Below are 17,640 nucleotides of genomic sequence, written 5' to 3' on the forward strand. Positions count from 1 at the left end.
AAACCAACCAATGAGAAGACAGCTACAGATTCCAGGTGCATCAGTAATCTGGTTGACAGTGGAGCTTGCTTTGTTGTCTAAAAACATAAATTACAAATCACAGAAAATATTATCAAAAAGTGGCTTTTATTTCAATAGGGGTGAGCGATATCGAACTGTTATTATGATAAAAATCACAATAAGAACTATTAGCTGTATGGCACTTGGAGCCAAACAAACACAAAAACTGGTCTTAGAAATTATTCATATTTGTAATACACATCTTACAACTCCGGTTACATGAAGAAATGTGATTTTTTTTTATCATTAATTTATATAAACTGACCGCATTTCAATATATTTTGAAATTTATTGATATTTACTGAAGTTATTATTGAGAAAATAGTAAAACTAACAATCCTGACGATATGGACAGTTTTTTTTAAACATCATTAATTGTAATTTATTATGACAATAAATCTAAATTTATCACAATAAAGAATAAATGACACAATAAATACCTGTTTCTATGAGGCACAGCAGTGAAACTTTAAACTGCTGCTGCGCAGGTAACTCAACTAGTTGTTGCTAGGTAACCAAAGAATGAGTAAGTTGGTTGATTCCACCAACCTAGCTTAGTGGGCTAAAGCCTTTCCTCTGCCTACATCCCCCAGAATGCTTTGTGGTTCTGGATCAGAGTTCAGGGAATTTAATCTTCATTTTGTAAAGAACACGCTACACGAGAACTGAAAGAGACTCTAAAGAGTCAATATAAAACACAACTAAAACGGAAATAAAAACGCACATAACTGAAACCATAAAGACAATGGAAAATATGGAGCTCGTTTAATTTATCCTGCGATCAATTTATGAATTGATCACTGCAACAGGCACTCACCATGGTAACCACATATTCCCCGGGTACAACACGCCAGCCGAAGTGGTCCGGCTCCACATCCTGATGCAGCTGCTCCAGCAGGTCCAAGCTCCGCCGGGCGCCGAGTTCATGCTGAAGCCGAGACTCAGGCCGGACCGACCGGTGCTGGTTCTGGTTCTGGTGGTGGCGGTGGTGGCGATGGAGATGGAGGTGGGAACGAGACTCTGGAAGTTCATTCGCATCTCTCTGAGTGATCAGAGTGTGCCGACCCGGACGGTGAGTCGGGAACGGACCGCCAGCGAAATACTCTGAGAGAAAGATGATAGCAGACAATCAATCAATCAATCAATCAATCAATCAGTGTTTATTTATAGGGCAGTTTTAATCCACAGGAACAAAATATGATAACAGGAAGTAATGAAAAACTAAAAACATAAAAATACAGAGATACCCAAGGCAAAGCATGGAAAAAAGAATAAAATGAAGATAAATGCAAATGGTCTGATGATAAAAATGAACAGATATAAAAATTAAAAGAAACAGATTTTTTAAAATCCTGATGAAAGTTGTAAAACTACGATGAAAAAATTATAAAACAAAATCCATAAAATAAAAAATAAACAAAGACACAGATAAATTATATGAAACAAATGGTACCAGAAGTTAAATAAATAAAACAGAAGTTTAACAAAACTAAATATTACATTTAATTTAAACAACAGGTAAAAAAGGCCAATAAACATGCAGTAAGACTAAATAATTAATTATAGTGGAAACTACAAAATAAACCCTCAGTGTTTTTTATTTTTTGTGTCCAACTTGAGCATTATCAAAAAAAAAAGTGTCAGAAAATTTGAGGAATCTTCTGAACCACAGCATATTGTTATATTTATGAAAGCTAAATAACAGTAAATTAACTCTACCTGTTGATTTGTTGAATTGTTTCTCATTCAATCCATAATTAAACACGTTTTGGGTTAATAAATGTATTTAAAGCGTAAAACCAGTAACGTTTCATCCTGACTATGAAGACTGGAGGAAGAGGATGAAGAGAAACATCCTTTCCCCGTTTATTTTTAAACTGCTGGATACCAACAGCATTCTGTATCTTCTTGCTTTTAAACATGTCGATCTCGAACGCATCACACTGGGCTCACAAAGAGGCTGAGACAGCAGAACGCAGCACATCTGCCTCTGCGCTCAGATCTGTGGGCAGCATGGAGGAAATCCCAACCAACCGCCAGGAAGACGAGGACTGAATAATTCATTAAAGAGTTTATTTACACTGAGTGAGAAAGAAAAGAAAAACTATAAGCACATTTATGATCCAGGAAGTTTTTCCAGCAGGTATTGATGCTCATGTCACAAGATGTGATTAGAAAACAACAGTTTTCCATTGCAGCTTTGCAAAATGACCCAATTTCAATACGGCTGAAAAAACACCTAATATTAGTGCAAAAACTTTTTATTGAAATTGGCCCGTTTCCATTATGCAATTTTATCTTTGTAATTCCAATTTGTGCAATTATATGGTCAATGGAAATGCAGCGAGAACTGCTGCTCCTAAAACTAGAACTGCTAAAATCTGATGCCACTCAATTTTTGCTAATATTTTGTGAAAAAGGAAGTAGAGTCTTCAGAGGTTCTACTTCCTCTCGTCTTCTTCTTCGTGGTAATTGCACAATTACATATATTATACAGGTGTGTGTGGTTTGTGTTGCGTTGGGCTTTTAGGCTTTAAATATTACAAATATTTGAATGTTGCAAACTTTCTCTGACTTTGAAGTGATTATATTTGTGTTTCAGAGTGTAACCGCTGAAACAGTCATGAGTTATGTCTGTAGCTGTTCTACTCTACATCGTTTATGAAGTGTAAACACAGTGACAGAAGGATCGGTTACAGTTTTAAAGCTGAAGACCAAAGCTTTCATTACTAACAGATTTGGCAGCCATCCCCATAAGCAATTCATACAGCAGAAACTAGAGTTATTAAAACAATCAATATCTCAGTATAATCTATGCTATTCTCTCAGTTGCATCAAAATCAATAGAGTAGGGCAGAGTGATATTAGAAAATCTAGCGATAATATTGGTAAATATTGTGATATATGTGATATATACCAAAACGGACTCATTCACATTTGTCCAAATTGTCACATTTCCTCTGACAGCAGATTTTTCTTTCCTAAAAATCAATTTTTGAATTATGTAAAAGCCTGACAAGCAGAAATGGATGGATAGCAACAAATTAAATAAAACAGATGGGGCAGGAATTAAATAGCTTGGGTTCAAAATGTCAGCAATTACATTAAAGCCAAATAAATTACTGCATTTAACTCCTCAGAGATGCTGTGAACCTGACTCAGCGTTCTCCAGCCCCTCCTCACTTCTTTCCTACCTAACGACAGCGTCCTGGTTGCTATGCAGGATGCTGAGGTGAGCTCTGATTGGACAGCAACCATTATGCCTCTGTTCAGGCTGGAAGTGAATTACGAGACAAACAGAATGAGGCATTTCCTCTTCCTTTGAGATTATATATTGGATTTCTCCTTTTGTTATTGTCAAACAGCTGAAATAAATCATCTGCTTTCCGATATTAGTACAAATGCAGAGAACCGGCAGATTGGTTGAGTGTTTTGCGTAGAAAATGCTGGAAGCCCAGTCCGCTCCTCTCATGTAATTATCATCACAGCTGCTGCCTCACAGCTGAATCATCAATCACAAGAACCAGAATTTGGCTCCCAGTTTCTCTGTCAGAGTGACCTGTTGACCACGACAGACTAATCAAATGTTCTCCATCTAATCAGCTAAATCGCTCCAGAAGCAAACCCACTGTGATAAAGACAACAGAAATGAAATAAACAGCCAGAATCGAGACTGTACCACAGAATAAAACATGTCAGCTGTTTTCCTCCAGAAGCAGAGTGAACCTGAAGACCCCGACTAAAACCAGAGACACAGTGAGAGCCTACAGAAGGGAATTACAGCAGGAATTAGTCCTCATCAGATGACCAAAACCAACGACGGAAAATGCCTGACAGGAATAAAAACACAAACTTATCTCAAAGATCAAGATGAGAATGAAGGGCTGAGTGTTTCAGGCGGTTTTCAGTAACCTGGCCGGGTTTCTGCAGGTTTCATAACTCAAATCTAAGACTTTTTAACATTATTATGAATGAAATATACAAAATAAAATTACATATGTTATATATTTGTTAGAATAAAACACTACTGAGGAAGAATTAGTGCTCCTTGTGAGATTAACCATTGATACTCTTACTAGGCCTGAATAATAAATAAATAACAATAAAAAATACATTTGATTGAATATTTAAAATAGTGAATAGTCACTGGACTCCGATCCAGCATTCTGGGAGATGTAGGCAGAAGGAAAGCTTCAGCCAACTAAGACAGGTTAGACTGGTGGAACCAACTAACTCACGCTCTTTGGTTGCCTAGCAACAACCTGCTGGGTAATGAGCAGTTTCAAGTCCCCCCCCCCAACTTTGGTTACCTAGCAACAACCAGTTGAGTAACTTGTGCAGCAGCAGTTTCAAAAAACAAGATGGCGGAGTGAACACTGGATGAAACAGGAAACTTTACTCCACTAGTTTGGTAATATTTCAGATATTTAAAACCAAAAACTAATTATTATCAATTATCAATATTGACTGATATTATGTCATGTTCAGTTTTTCAGTCATACCATCCAGACCTAACTATTACATTGACTGAAGACTTTAATTACTATTCCTTTTCATCTTCATCATTACTTGACATCAATATAAAACTCATTAGATAAATTTGTTTTGTTTATATAAATTTAGATATTTAACTAAATATGTTGGCAACATTCTAAAATGTTAATTTAAAGAGGAGAAAATGCCTTCCTAGGCAGACCAAATAATTTATATTTGTTACAAATAAAGGCATCTTAAAGCTGCAATTCTTGGGTCAAAACGTTACTTTTTTGTATTTCCATTAGATTTTCAGGAAATGTTCCAGTGTCAGTTAATTGACTTGCGATAAATCTAATCATTCAAAATGTCAAATTTATTGTAACTTAATATTAAGAAACAGACAATATCCAGCTGAAACCTTTAAAAACTCAAGGATTTAAACAAAAATAAAACTTTACCAGAGATTACAACACAACTAAATTCATTGGAGTTTTTTGCAACAGTTTAAGATAATCTTTTTACCCATTAATTTTCCAAAGATTTCATCAATTTTGACTAAAATAAACAACAATTTGGGAACCATCACTGATCTTTTATGTCTGTAAGAATCAGCTTTGCATATTATTTTGTTTTTCTTTTTTATTCACCTTTAAAATATTCAGAAGCCCTTTCTTACAAACAGACTACAACTATTCCCAACTGTAATGGGAAAAAACTGCCAAAAAAAAGCTCAATTAATGCATCCTTTGAGATTAACGTTCTCATCGCTCATGTAAATAAAAGCTGCTTTCAGTGTCAATGATCCTTTTATGAGGACTCAGTATGAAGGTCTACTTTGACCTATATTCAGATTTAAGGCGTTCACACAGGAACTGCATCACTGAACAGCCCCTGAAGACGCAGTGGGGATGCTGGCATCTTCTGCAGCTGACTCAAATATTTCTCCAAGCTAAAAATACTACATTTCATTCTCTTTTTTAAAGCTACACTGTAACTGACGCATCTTGTGTGCATTAACACAACAAAAACAGTTAGATTTGGAATATTATGGATTATGGTAGGGAAACAATTTATTTCCAAATATTACAGTTATTTAGAATATTTTTATATTGCTTTTACATCCAGAAAATGCAGTCTATTTGCAATATATAAATAAATGCCCATCATAAAACACATTTTAAGTAAACTGTATAGATATATGATTAATTTAGTGTCAGATATACATATAGCGGTGGCATTTTTATTATTTTTAAGAAGGTTGTGGAAAGGGCACATTTATTTAGCCAAATGTTGGATTGATTCTGTGTGTTTTTGCTGTCTTGAGGCAGCATGCAGCCAGCAGACGCTTACCTGGGATCAGCAGCTGTGTCCAAATTAAACACAGCGAGAAAAACATGGTGAAGAAGCCTCCTTCTCCTCTTCCTCTGCTGCGGTTCATGCTGCCTTTCTGTGGGTCAGATTCAAACAAATTGCCTCTCTGAAGCTCCTCTTAGCGCTGTCAAGGAACATCAAGGACAGCAAAAGAGGCTTGTTTACGCTGAAACCAGCCGTCGCAGCACCGCCGCCGGGGCTCCTACCGCTCGTTCCCCGCCCTGCAGTGTCCTGCAGCGGGCTGAGGGATGGGGGAACAGCTGGTCTGAGGTGGTGGTGGAGGCGGTGGCGGCTCCGAACTGAGACGGGTTATTTCCATCCGTGTCTGGGAGATAATGAAGAAAGATGACGCTCAGGTGGAGGCTGGTGATGGGAGAGGGGAGACAGAAAAAAGGGGAGGAGAAATCTTCAATAACAGCATAATTTTCTGGTGTTGGAAATATTTTAACCATTAAAGGAAATGGATAAATACTTCTTTTTGACTACAGTAACGGTTATCCACTAGCCCTTTATAAGCCCGATAAAATATATTGTTTTAAATGTAAAAAAAAAAAAAAAAAACTTACATGCACTCACTTACAGGCAAGATATTTTTTCACCCAGAAATACAAAAAAAAAAATAATAATTCAAATGTAAATTTCGAACTCAATTTACCTTTACAGCTATGCTAGCATAAGTGCTAAACTGCGCTCGCGCCTCCTTCGTTCTACCACTGAACCACTCTTTAAAAACATAATTGTTTGTTTAAAAGCGTTATATTTCATACACATGCATTTTCAATTAACAAAACATTTTAGTTTTTAATTTTATCTGTAAACTAAGATAGAATTATAAGAATAGATATAGATAGATCCTGCCGTCGTCGAAATTAGAAAAACAAAATGGCTGCCGGTGGTGTAACACAAATAAATTACCCTAGGATTTGACGACCAGAATAAAATTAAAGGGTAGAAATCGGCATTTTCAGAGTTATACGAGTTATTAATTGGGAGGAAATATGAATGTTGGTAAGGGCTAAAACAAACTTTGCATGCTTAAATACTCCAAAGATTTCTTTGTTGGCTACAGCTAAAGATCTTGCTATGGAAAGTCAAGGTTGACGGCGGGAGAACTGCAAACATATAAAATAATTTTTAATATCTTGAAAAACTTTAATATTTATTCATCTACAGAAAACCAGCAGTTAAGTTCGTTTCCTTCAGGGAACATTGTACTTAGAGTGTATTAGAAGTATGTCTATTTTTATCAATTGGCAATAATTGTTTTAGTAAAGAATAAATTAAGTTTATGTTGTCCGAGTGAGTTGCAGTTATAATAAGTGCAGATAAGGAGAAATCATATCTCACAGTCTGTCTGGCGAATATTTTTGCACTTCTGTTTTTGGATGTAAACATGAACTAACTCCGAATATAGTTTATATGGAAACCCATTTCAGCAAGAACAAAATTGTTTAATGTAGCTCATGATTATGACATACCATAACTATGTTTTTCTTTAAAATACCTGATCTTTTACATAAAATAAAGATATTTTTACTGAAAAATAGCTATATTTTTCAGTAATGTTTGGTTCAGAAAAGGCCTCTTGGCGCTCTTTTGAGTCTTCTGTCCACTAGATGGCGCTTTAAGTAAATAAATCACTGGTTTTCAGCTGTTTCAATATTTTTCTTAAAAATGTTTGCGTTATAAAACAATTTTTGCCAAACTTTAATATCACTCATTATCAAATAGTTTTCAATGTTTATAATGTTTACCTAATAGCAACAACTCATACTTTGGTTACAGAAACAGACCCAGATTTATTTATTAATCTCAAAACAGGCTGCTTCTTCCTCTGGATGTTGGAGAACATTTGAAACCAGAATTTGCAGTTTCCCTGTTCCCGATTTGAAAAACCAACAAACCCAATGTCTAGTTTGGAAGTCACATACGGAGAAGTTTGACCCGTATACACACAGAGATCATGGGATTTTGGTCAAACAGCTGTGAAAACTTCCCCATGAACATGCATATCATTAAAAAGACTTTACATCTGGTGTTTGAATTATTTAAATTTGTACAAAAATATTCAAATATTTGTGTGATTTTGTGTCCTTTATCATTTTTTATCTGCTCACACACATAGTGCTGTATGCTCTATTAGCCATAACCACTGATAACACGGCTCAAATTTTAAAATGAGGAAAAATTAGAATTTCTGAATTTCAAAGTAAAAAAAAAAAGCTAGATAAAACGCAGAAGCTTTGATATTAATATTAGAAATTTTCTAGAAATACAATGGTAATTCTTAACCTGAAAAGTTGAGAATTTGCTAGATAAAGCTCAGAAATGCTCAGTGATTTCCAAGAAAAGAAATTGAGTTTTAAAAGTTCAGAACTTTCAAAGATGTCTGAGATTAAGCTAAAAAAAATCTTTAGTTTTTTTATTTACTTTTAGAACTCAGGAAGGTTCTTGTTTTCTCTAGAAAATTTCTGAGATTAATCTCAAAATTGGATTTTTTTTTCTTGCAAATTTTTGACTCCATGTTTTTTGAGAACGTCTTGTTTTTACAACCATTTATGCTTCAGAGCTGCAAATTGCTTTAGTATACTCCGATGATTTTTTAAATTAGTAAACACCACAAACATTGTTTTATTTTTATAGTTTTATTTCCCTTTAAGCCCAAACAGAAATCCATCTACAGTAAAAAGATTAACAAGCAGAAACAAACTCCTGCTTGTAAACATTCATTGTCAACTTTTAAGCTTTGTTATTAAAAATAAAATTTAAACAGCTCCTTTAGAAGGTGTGAAGTGTGCAAGGAAGTTGCTTTAGGTTAAACAAACACAAAGCTACATATCTACAGGTTTAATATATAAAAACTAAATTAGGTTAGAACTCTGATGATGAAAATGTCTTATGGCTTTCTCCTAACTTTTAGTACTTGATAGTAAACCAAACTTGTTAAAATCATTTTTTGCATGATGATTTAGAAACAGATGAAAGTAAATATCTCATTTTTCTTAAAACTCTCCCAAATAATTAAAACCAAACATAAAAAACTGTAAAATATGGTTTAAAAATAAAACTTTCAAAGCTGGTGCAGAGTAATCTCTGGAGAGTTTCTCCCTTTTGGAGGAATGAAAGGCACTTTGGAAGCAGTCGGAGAAACGGCAGAAGAAGAAAAACATCCTGAAGCACAACAGAAATCTGGCAGTGCTCCTTCAGTAGGGAGGAGGGAGATCGTTTTGCAGCTCCTGGTACTTTGGTGGTCCTGGAATGAAGATGGTGGGAACGCTGAGGACGACGGGGGTTCTGTTGGGATGACGCAGCTGGTGGATCATGATGGAGGACAGAATCATGCCCAGAATCTGAACCATGAGGAGGAAGATGAAGTATGAAAGGTTTTTATTATGATCATTTTCATGGAAAAATTGCATGATTTTACCATAGGGCAACATTTGTTAGTTTATTTACTCTGAATTAACTCTTAAAAGTGACCTGTTAAGCTTCCTTAAACAAGTTAGGATAGGTCTATGGCCTATACGAATCATGTCGACTACATTTTTTGCACAAAATTATTCTTAGTTAATGAGATTTTAGTTTGTTCAGTCCTGCCTACTTTTAGCTGTTTTAGGGCCTCTGTCACTTTAAATCCAAAGCAGCAGCTGCAGCTGGCCACACCCCCTTGACTCAACATGCTGGAACTCTACTTAGGTTTCCAGGTAACAGGCTGGGGTTGCTAGGTGACGGTGCAACGAATGTGAATTCTTATCTGGAGATTTTTGAAAGGACTCATTTTCAGACTCCAAAAATCTCAGTTTATTACGAAAAAAAAAAATATCTTGATGGGGTTTTTAAAGCATCCTGGCTGTTTTTCAAAGCAGTAGAGACAAAATGGAAGTACAAAAACATGTAAAATGCAAATTTTGTAGAATAAAATTCCATCATTTGTGTGTGATTTCATCAGGGGGGCAATATTTCTGACCTTAAATGTACATCTAAGAGTTTATTTACTCCAAATTAACTCTTGTTTAATACATTTAGGTTCCTTTGGGTGAACCTGGCGCCAACACAGAACAGTTTGTTAGAAAAACAATCCTGAGGGACCTGGTAGGATCTGTTAGGACCTGTTCTGTCCTGATGCGTCATAGATCTCAAATGTTTCCTTTACAGTGAATTATCCTTGAGCATGAGAGTAACTGCAGGCAGGAGACAGATTTTATCAGCCGGAACAGTTTGTTTACATTTCTGGTCTCCATGAGAGGAATTTAACCTTCAGATGAGACTCTAATGAGTTATTTATTTACATTAATGAGCCAACTCAAAAGAAGACTGGAACATATCTCTAATGTTCCAGTGATATGTTAAAATTATCTGCGACTTAAAATTCTACGTTTAAAGTTTATTTTCTCAAGTCTAAGAGCTACTTGTGATTGTTTAACTTATTTGTAAGGGATCGTGTTGTAAAGACGTAGTTTGTGAGATTTAAAATGACTTTTAGGGTGATTTCACACCTGATGGTCCAGTAGTCAAAAAGTGCAATATTTGTTACACTTTCAGCTTTTTGAAAAACCTGTTCCCTTCCTCACCTGTGGGGGAGCTGCAGCAAGAACCACTACAGGAAGCAACTTGAAAACCTCTAAAGAAGATACTGAGCACAAATTTCTTCTTCATGAAATCCAATCAAAAATGGAGTGGCATCAGATTTCAGCGGTTGGAAGATTTCTCTTTTGTTTTAGGCTAAACTGCTAGCGATAAATTAGTGTATTCGTTTTGGTCGTATTTACCCAGAATGCCCCGATCTGCAGTCCGCTTCCTGCTTTTGGAGCGGTCTCCGGTCCGCTTGGCGTTCACATATTCATTTGAATCACGCCAGATTTCACTTCAACTAAACTTTTTGGATCCGCATCAGAACGGAGTCAAGTGTGCAAAAACGCCTGGTTGGACCAATCCCCGCCTTCAAAGCGCAGCTCCTCCCCCACTCAACTCCTTCAGACCAGCCAGCACCAATTAGCAAACAACTGGGGGAACTGCTGAGCTCATTATAAGAGCTACTTCTCAGAGCAATGCTGTAACAATGCTAAAGTGTTAATAGAGGAACCATGTTGTGATGACTTACTGAAGGCGGAGTTTCAGAAAGAGCTTGAGCTTCTTAAAGAGACAGAGCCCCAATTTCAAAGTGTTAAATTAAGAAGTTAGCTTTCATAAGTCAAATATTATATATGTAGCATTTCTAAAACAACTGAAGGTAACAGTTATTTGATTGTGCTGGAAAATACATAATACTGCCCCTTTAAGATTCTTTAAAGATGTGCGGACACCCAAACAAACCAAACTTTGTAGGCTAATGAACTAGTGTTCGATTAAAGCAGACCAAACAGGGTTGGTGTGAATGCTCCCTAGCAGGATGTTTTGTGTTTTTATTGTTAATAAAGAGACAAAGGGTGAACTCACAGCCAGAGCAGCCAGAGTGAAGATGATCCCGAGTGAGATGTCAGCCACCAGCAGGATGTAATACATTATGATGGGGACACATGGCTGCCGGTGGAAAGGAGAAGCAGCAGTTACTTTATCTGACCTGTTTCACCTTCAGGTTGGTCAATCAGCTCCAGTTTACTCACCTTACTGTAGATGGACCTGCTTTGCATCACAAACTGGAAGAGACGTAAACATCAAGTCAAAAGTGGCTCCAGGTCGAATAGAAATGTGAATCAGATCAAATCTGAGTGCAGACACTCACAGGATAGCGGTCGATGCCAGGGACCACCGTGCATGTAGCAGATTCATCATCCTCGATGGAGGGGCAATCGCAGGAGGACGGGAAGTCTTCGTTCCAGTCTCTGTAGCTGAACAGGCCGCAGCAGTGCAACTGAAACCACAGAAGAAGGAGCGTCAAAACAAACCATCATTCCTCCACCGCCGTGCAGGACATGCGAGGTGTTTCCCACAGGAGCTGATCCACATTAACTGGGAAAACTTTGAAATGATACAGATTACTGCTAAAACGATTTGTCGGATTTATCACAATTAATCAATAATTGAAATAATCATCAACTAATTTAGTAACTGATTAATCATTAGCTTAAAAAAAGGCCATTTGATGAAAAAGAAACAACACTCAAAGCAGTAATTAGGCTAAAACTGTGCAAAAATAAAAACATATTTCTCTTTTAAGATAAAAACACATTTGATTGTAAAGAAACAAAAAAAACTCTCCACCTTGTTCTAATTCACTAAAGGGTTGACATATTGCATTTTGACCAATAAAATATTTATTTCCTTATTCAAAAAGGGAATTTAATATTTTTTTATTTGCATCTTTTAATGCATTCCTGATTAATGGTCAGAATAACTTATTACTAAAATAATCCAGATTATAAACACAGATTTTTCTGCCACCAGCATCTTTTTTTTGTAACTTTCGGACAGTTTTGATGTGTAACTGTGGCAACAAAGTGTTGTTTTTAAAACTGGGAGCAGCAGATTAGCATCTACAAAAGCTAAAATAACATCAGAGGTTTTGAAAAGGAAGTTTCCTGGATGCACAGCAGCACCAAAATAAATACTGCGTCCATTTTCTTTATCAGTTTTTGCAAACGTTTCTTCTAAACTTGCCCTTGCACACTCGTCTGATTAAAATCAGATTGCCATTGGCTGAGCTGCTTGAACCAATAATAATCAGTTAATCAATGCATATCAGCAGGAGCTGAGTGTAGCTTTTGTTAGTTTCACATCAACATTTTACCACAGGAGGATAAAAACCATTTCTGCAGTACTTTGAGAGAACGCCTGACTGTGAAACTTTCTGGTTGTGGTTAAAAGTATAGATGTCGGCCATATTTGACGCTGAAGATTCTGCTGTTTTAAAGTGGAGAAAATTTTTTTATTGTTTATAATTTAAAGAGCCATGCTGGCCTCAGTCCAAACAAATGAAACCTTTTTAGAGACACAAATGTTACATGTTTTCACAAAAGACTGCTCATCATTTTTGATGAATATTCAAAGAAAATTAGTTCTCATGTTTAAAGAACCATCATTTTGTTTTTATTTTTACATTTTAAAATAAATAAAAATATATTTTTTTTACCATAAAGTGGATGGATACATGTTGATAGTATGTGGAAAATACTACTAAAGATTTGTTATCATAAACTTAAGGTTGTACGCTGTCAAACCCTAATCCTAACCTTAACCCTATTCATAAAAAAATATACTGAAAATGTGAAAAGTTTCCAACCTAATAACAAAAAATAAATAAAATATTTGTATCTTTCTTTTGTGGAATTCTTGGTTCCACAAAATTGGATCTTTATGAACCAACTAAAAAAATTACTTTTTGCCAAGATTGGCATGAAATTATTTAAATACAAACGAATTAAGCTTGAGAAAACACTTTTTTTTCTTCTGAGGTACAGAGAGTAAAACAGATCAAACTTTTGGTTCTGGTTTCTTTTCAGTCGAAGTGAATGTGGGTGTGACCAGATTCTGACTCACCCTTCAGGAAAACAGAAAGCAGAAAGGTAGAACAAAGTTTTATAACGACCGAAAGGGGAACAACAGGAGCGATAAGCCCTGAACGGTTGGCTTGAACAACCAGGTGGTGACAGAGACTGAAGCAGGTCATTCTGTTGAATTTTCTGGAACATTTTAAAAACCTGAAGTCTTTGATGTTAGATGTGCAGTGTAGTTTTCTGGTGGGTTTCAGATTTACTCAGAAATGAGAAAAGAGGTGAATGGAAACATTTAAAGAACACAAAATAGTTTGAAAGTGTCAGACGTCTCTGCAGCTTGTTTTTGAACCATTTCCATTCCTTCCATTAAAATATCTTAAACTCCTTCAGGTCTTCTATGTGAAAGAGGAATGAGTCTCACATGAGTCTGCAGGCTGTCGACCAAGTTCTTCTCTCGGATCGTCGCCGTGTCGAGAGGCAGAAGGGTCCTAAACCTTTCCTCCAGGAATCCCTCCACCTGCAAACCAGCAGAGATTAATTCAGAGGCAGAAACAAATTTATAATAGAAAAGTCTTTACAATGCGACTCTTTAAAATCACATGGCAACAGTGGCAACAAAGTGTTGCCACGGTTACATTGTGTCACATTGTTCTAATTAAAATAGGTCTGAAAGCAACAATTTATGTGCATCTAAATCTAAATAAAACCAAATGTGAGTTTTTAGTGTGAATAAGCAGAGGTGGGAATCACTAGCTAAAAAGTTAGCAATGCTAATGCTAAAGCACCACAACTACACAATATCCTCAAAAGCTAAAAAAGAAGCTAACTTGGCTAAAAGTCAACAAAAATACTAAATAAAAACAACATATTCTAACTTTCTCCATTTTATGACAAAAATCTTTACAAATGTGACTTTTTTTATTCTTCTCTAATTAAGTTAGGTCTGGAAACAACTACTTTTCCACAATTAAACCTGAATAAAAACAAATTTGAGTTTTCAATAAGCAGTGCCGAAATAAAACGTTAGCTATGCTAACACTAGAGCGCAAATCATAAATATTATTTCCACCAACGTGACGATCCAGTTAGGAGCTCCGGCTGGAGGAGAAGGGATTTTACCTGAGGACGAGCAATGGCTCCTGGGATTCCTGATTGGATCATCACCAAAGACCCAATGACCATGCAGACCAGGAACTGCAGAAGGAAAACAAACAATTCAAACCAGAATTACACAACAACACCTAACCTGAGAACCAAATGAAAACATCCTGGTCATTTTTAAGTTATTAAACACCTGATTCAGTAAAATAGTGTCACACAAACACTTGACCTCTGTTTCAAATTAGAGATCTCTGCATGATGCAATATCTCAGATGAGATCACTGGAAACTCCAAACTTGCAACATCCTGATTCATCTGAAAATGCACTTACCAGAATCAGAGAGATCTTGTGCTCCTTGTAAGCACCGTATGCTCCCAGCAGGCCGAGCAGCATGGTGATGGCCCCCATGACGTACAGGCAGATGATTGCAGTGGTCCGATTCTCCATCTGCATATGTTTAGATTTTTAACTCAAATTGAGTTTTTCCAGCTAAATAAACAAAGTCTGAGCGCTTACCTCGCCATCTTCACTGGTGAGGACTTGGGAAACCACAGCGAAGCAGAGGATGATTGCTCCAACAAGCTAGAAGAAACATTTTGTTCATTTTAGACAAAGATTCATTTTAAAACTCTTCAAACCACACATTTAGTTATAATGTGAAAGCTACATAAAATAAGCTTACTAAATGTCCTAAAGCTGAAATTTCAAAAACAGAATAAAGATTTTACAGAACAAAGGTAATCTAAGCATTGAAGCGAGGATGGAAAATAGCTTTAGAAATAACCAGTTTTAATTACTTTTAGATGATAATCATAATTTTTCAGACCACAAACTGTTGCTGTAATGATCCAGAGTCAGTGTGGGATATTTTCCTCCAGATTTATCAATCATATTGATAACTGGAGATGATTTGAGACGCAGTAGATGCCAAAAATAAGCGCACTTTCGCAGTGACTTGGATTTAAAAATAATAGCATTTAAATTTGTGGTGTCATAACCAAAAGTGAAAAATAGAAATTGATTAACCTCTTATGATTTTCTCTGGATCAAATTTATTCCCTCATAAAACTATCTTCCCCACATCTCACTTCAACATCCTTCTTAAGCTCAAACTCTGACATACATACAAATAAACATGCTAAATATCACTATAAAGGTGTTTTTTTGTTGTTTTTTTTTTACTTTGAGCTGATTTGTTAGCTTAGAAACTAAAATGCTTTGAAATATCCAACTTGCAACTCCACAGTTTACCTTACAAAGCATGCAACTATTTCCCTGAACAAGAAAAGCAGGTTTAAATGCAAAACTGAAGTGTGCGGCAGACGCCTGAATATGTCCTGCCCTGAGCAAACATTGTAATAGATGGGAAAGTTTAAAAATTAAAGTTAAAGTTAGTTTATTTCACACTTTTTTAGCTTTAGTACAAAACAAAAAGAAACAAAATACAGTTGAAATATTTTACAGTGAAGAAGTGCTCTGCAGGTTTTATGAAAATAAAAAAGGGCAAATGCATTCAAATTGTTTATGGCAGTGAACTATTCATTGTCTTACTGAAAAATAATAATGCAATACAGAAATGGATGATTCTACAGTCATGGGAGGTTTCATTTATGAAGAGTTTCATCTACTCAAAACATTTTTAAAGTGTAGTTTAACATCTTGTGTTTTGTTTGAGCAGTTTGTGCTTTGTATCATTATTTTGATTGTTTTATAAGCTTTAGTGTTAAAAAACATTTAGAAGCCATATAACAGTTAAAATTTTGTCAGTGGACAAAAATGAGAAAAAAAAGTTGAACTTTAATTTTTTTAAAAGCGTTAACAAATCACAAACTGTAAAACGAATCTGTATTCAGTAATAATAATAATCAGATTACCATTTACATTTTGAACCGGAACCGATTTATGGTCCTAATTTACATACAAAACTGAAACTTCAGTCATCACCACATGAATAAATTAAAAGTGAGGACCATATATTAGTTTATGAATAAATTATTAGCATCAAATACACTTTGTTTAGCCGCAAACTCTAAATACGACAGTTTTTAAATGGATAAGCTGGTTATTGGCATTTGTTAAACTAGAATAAAAGGCGTTAACCCACTAGTTTTAACTACGCACTTTAAATTCTGAAAGGTTCTAGATCTTCTTAAAACATCCCAACTTACCGCGAATAACAAGTTGAACACGAGGAAGGTCCACTTGAGGCAGCTGTTTATCTGGGCCATGCCTGCGGCTAAAAACGGCACCGAAAAAGAAACTTTCTTCAACTGCGAACTTGGGAGTTCTAGAGAACCCCGACCGAGTAACAGAGACGACAAAAGTAGGAGCAACAAGTCTAAATTTGGTTTATATAAGGAGGGGGCGGGGCTTCCGGTCACCTATCCGGAGTTAAGCCTTACCACTTCCGGGTGCTGCTGAAGCTACAGACGTTCTCCGGGAAAAGGAGTGGAAAATTCCCGACATGAAGAGCTATGAGTGTCGGGAACTAACAAAATTATGCCATCGACAGTTTAAAAGGAGGAGTAGTTTCTTTCCTGCGTCATTTTCAGTCCTAGAAAGCAGTAAAAATACCTTAAAGTGTTGCTTGGTCTGTTTTAAAATAGGAATTTTACTTAAAAACTATTTTAAAAAGTTAATTATTTTAATTAGGGTTGTTTAATGTCAGAGGTGGGCAGAGTACCCAAAACTTTTAATCAAGTAAGAGTAGAACTACTTCAATATATTTTTACTCAAATCAAAGCAAAAAGTAACAGTGCAAGAAATTACTCAAGTAAAAGTAAAAAAGTATAAATACTGAGTAACTGATCAAATTATCAATCATATAAACAGGGGTACCCAAAGTCGGTCCTGGAGGTCCGGCCTCCTGCATGTTTTAGTCTCTCCCTGGTTTAATCCACCTGGATTAAATGATGGTTTGTTAGAAGAACTTTGACCTGCTGAAAAGGTTGTTGGTGCCACCAGAACTAAAACATGCAGGATGCCGGCCCTCCAGGACAGACTTTGGGGACCCCTCCGATGGACCAAAACATAAAGCTAAGTGTAAATTTGTGGTACTTTAAGTGACAATAATTCAAACAAGAAACAGAAAATTTTAAAAAATCAGGTAAAAGAAAAACAATTCAGAATCAGTTTCTTTAAATAAAAAACCTATGAAATTTTATAATGCATTTTAAGTAAAGAGTGAAGCGTAGTGAA

General features: G+C 35.8%; 2 protein-coding genes across 4 annotated transcripts in view; both read right to left on the minus strand.

The window, feature by feature from the left end:
* The window catches only part of ptprr (protein tyrosine phosphatase receptor type R), a 48,347-nt gene extending 41,626 nt beyond the window's left edge, over positions 1 to 6,721 (minus strand). The window contains exons 1-4 of one of the 3 annotated variants that reach the window (XM_044108168.1): positions 6,563 to 6,721; positions 6,114 to 6,270; positions 5,887 to 5,983; positions 878 to 1,164 (exon numbers count right to left, since the gene is read on the minus strand). In XM_044108168.1, coding sequence (XP_043964103.1) covers positions 878 to 1,164; positions 5,887 to 5,974 — 375 coding nt within the window. In that variant the 5' untranslated portion in view covers positions 5,975 to 5,983; positions 6,114 to 6,270; positions 6,563 to 6,721. Of the gene's footprint in view, positions 1 to 877; positions 1,165 to 5,886; positions 6,271 to 6,562 lie in introns of all 3 variants that reach the window. The other 2 variants (XM_044108167.1, XM_044108166.1) reach the window with 2 other exon arrangements.
* Positions 6,722 to 8,536: 1,815 nt separating this feature from the next.
* Positions 8,537 to 16,793, minus strand: LOC122826520 (tetraspanin-8-like). Its single transcript, XM_044108491.1, has 9 exons — positions 16,611 to 16,793; positions 14,959 to 15,024; positions 14,773 to 14,889; positions 14,460 to 14,534; positions 13,762 to 13,857; positions 11,630 to 11,758; positions 11,511 to 11,543; positions 11,344 to 11,427; positions 8,537 to 9,257 (listed from the first exon to the last, which is right to left on the minus strand). The coding sequence occupies exons 1-9, from the start codon at positions 16,668 to 16,670 to the stop codon at positions 9,111 to 9,113; spliced, it is 807 nt and encodes a 268-aa protein (XP_043964426.1). The 5' UTR covers positions 16,671 to 16,793; the 3' UTR covers positions 8,537 to 9,110.
* Positions 16,794 to 17,640: the final 847 nt, after the last annotated feature.

Source organism: Gambusia affinis, linkage group LG23 (genome assembly GCF_019740435.1).
Source record: "Gambusia affinis linkage group LG23, SWU_Gaff_1.0, whole genome shotgun sequence".
In the NCBI taxonomy this organism is placed as follows: Eukaryota; Metazoa; Chordata; class Actinopteri; order Cyprinodontiformes; family Poeciliidae; genus Gambusia; species Gambusia affinis.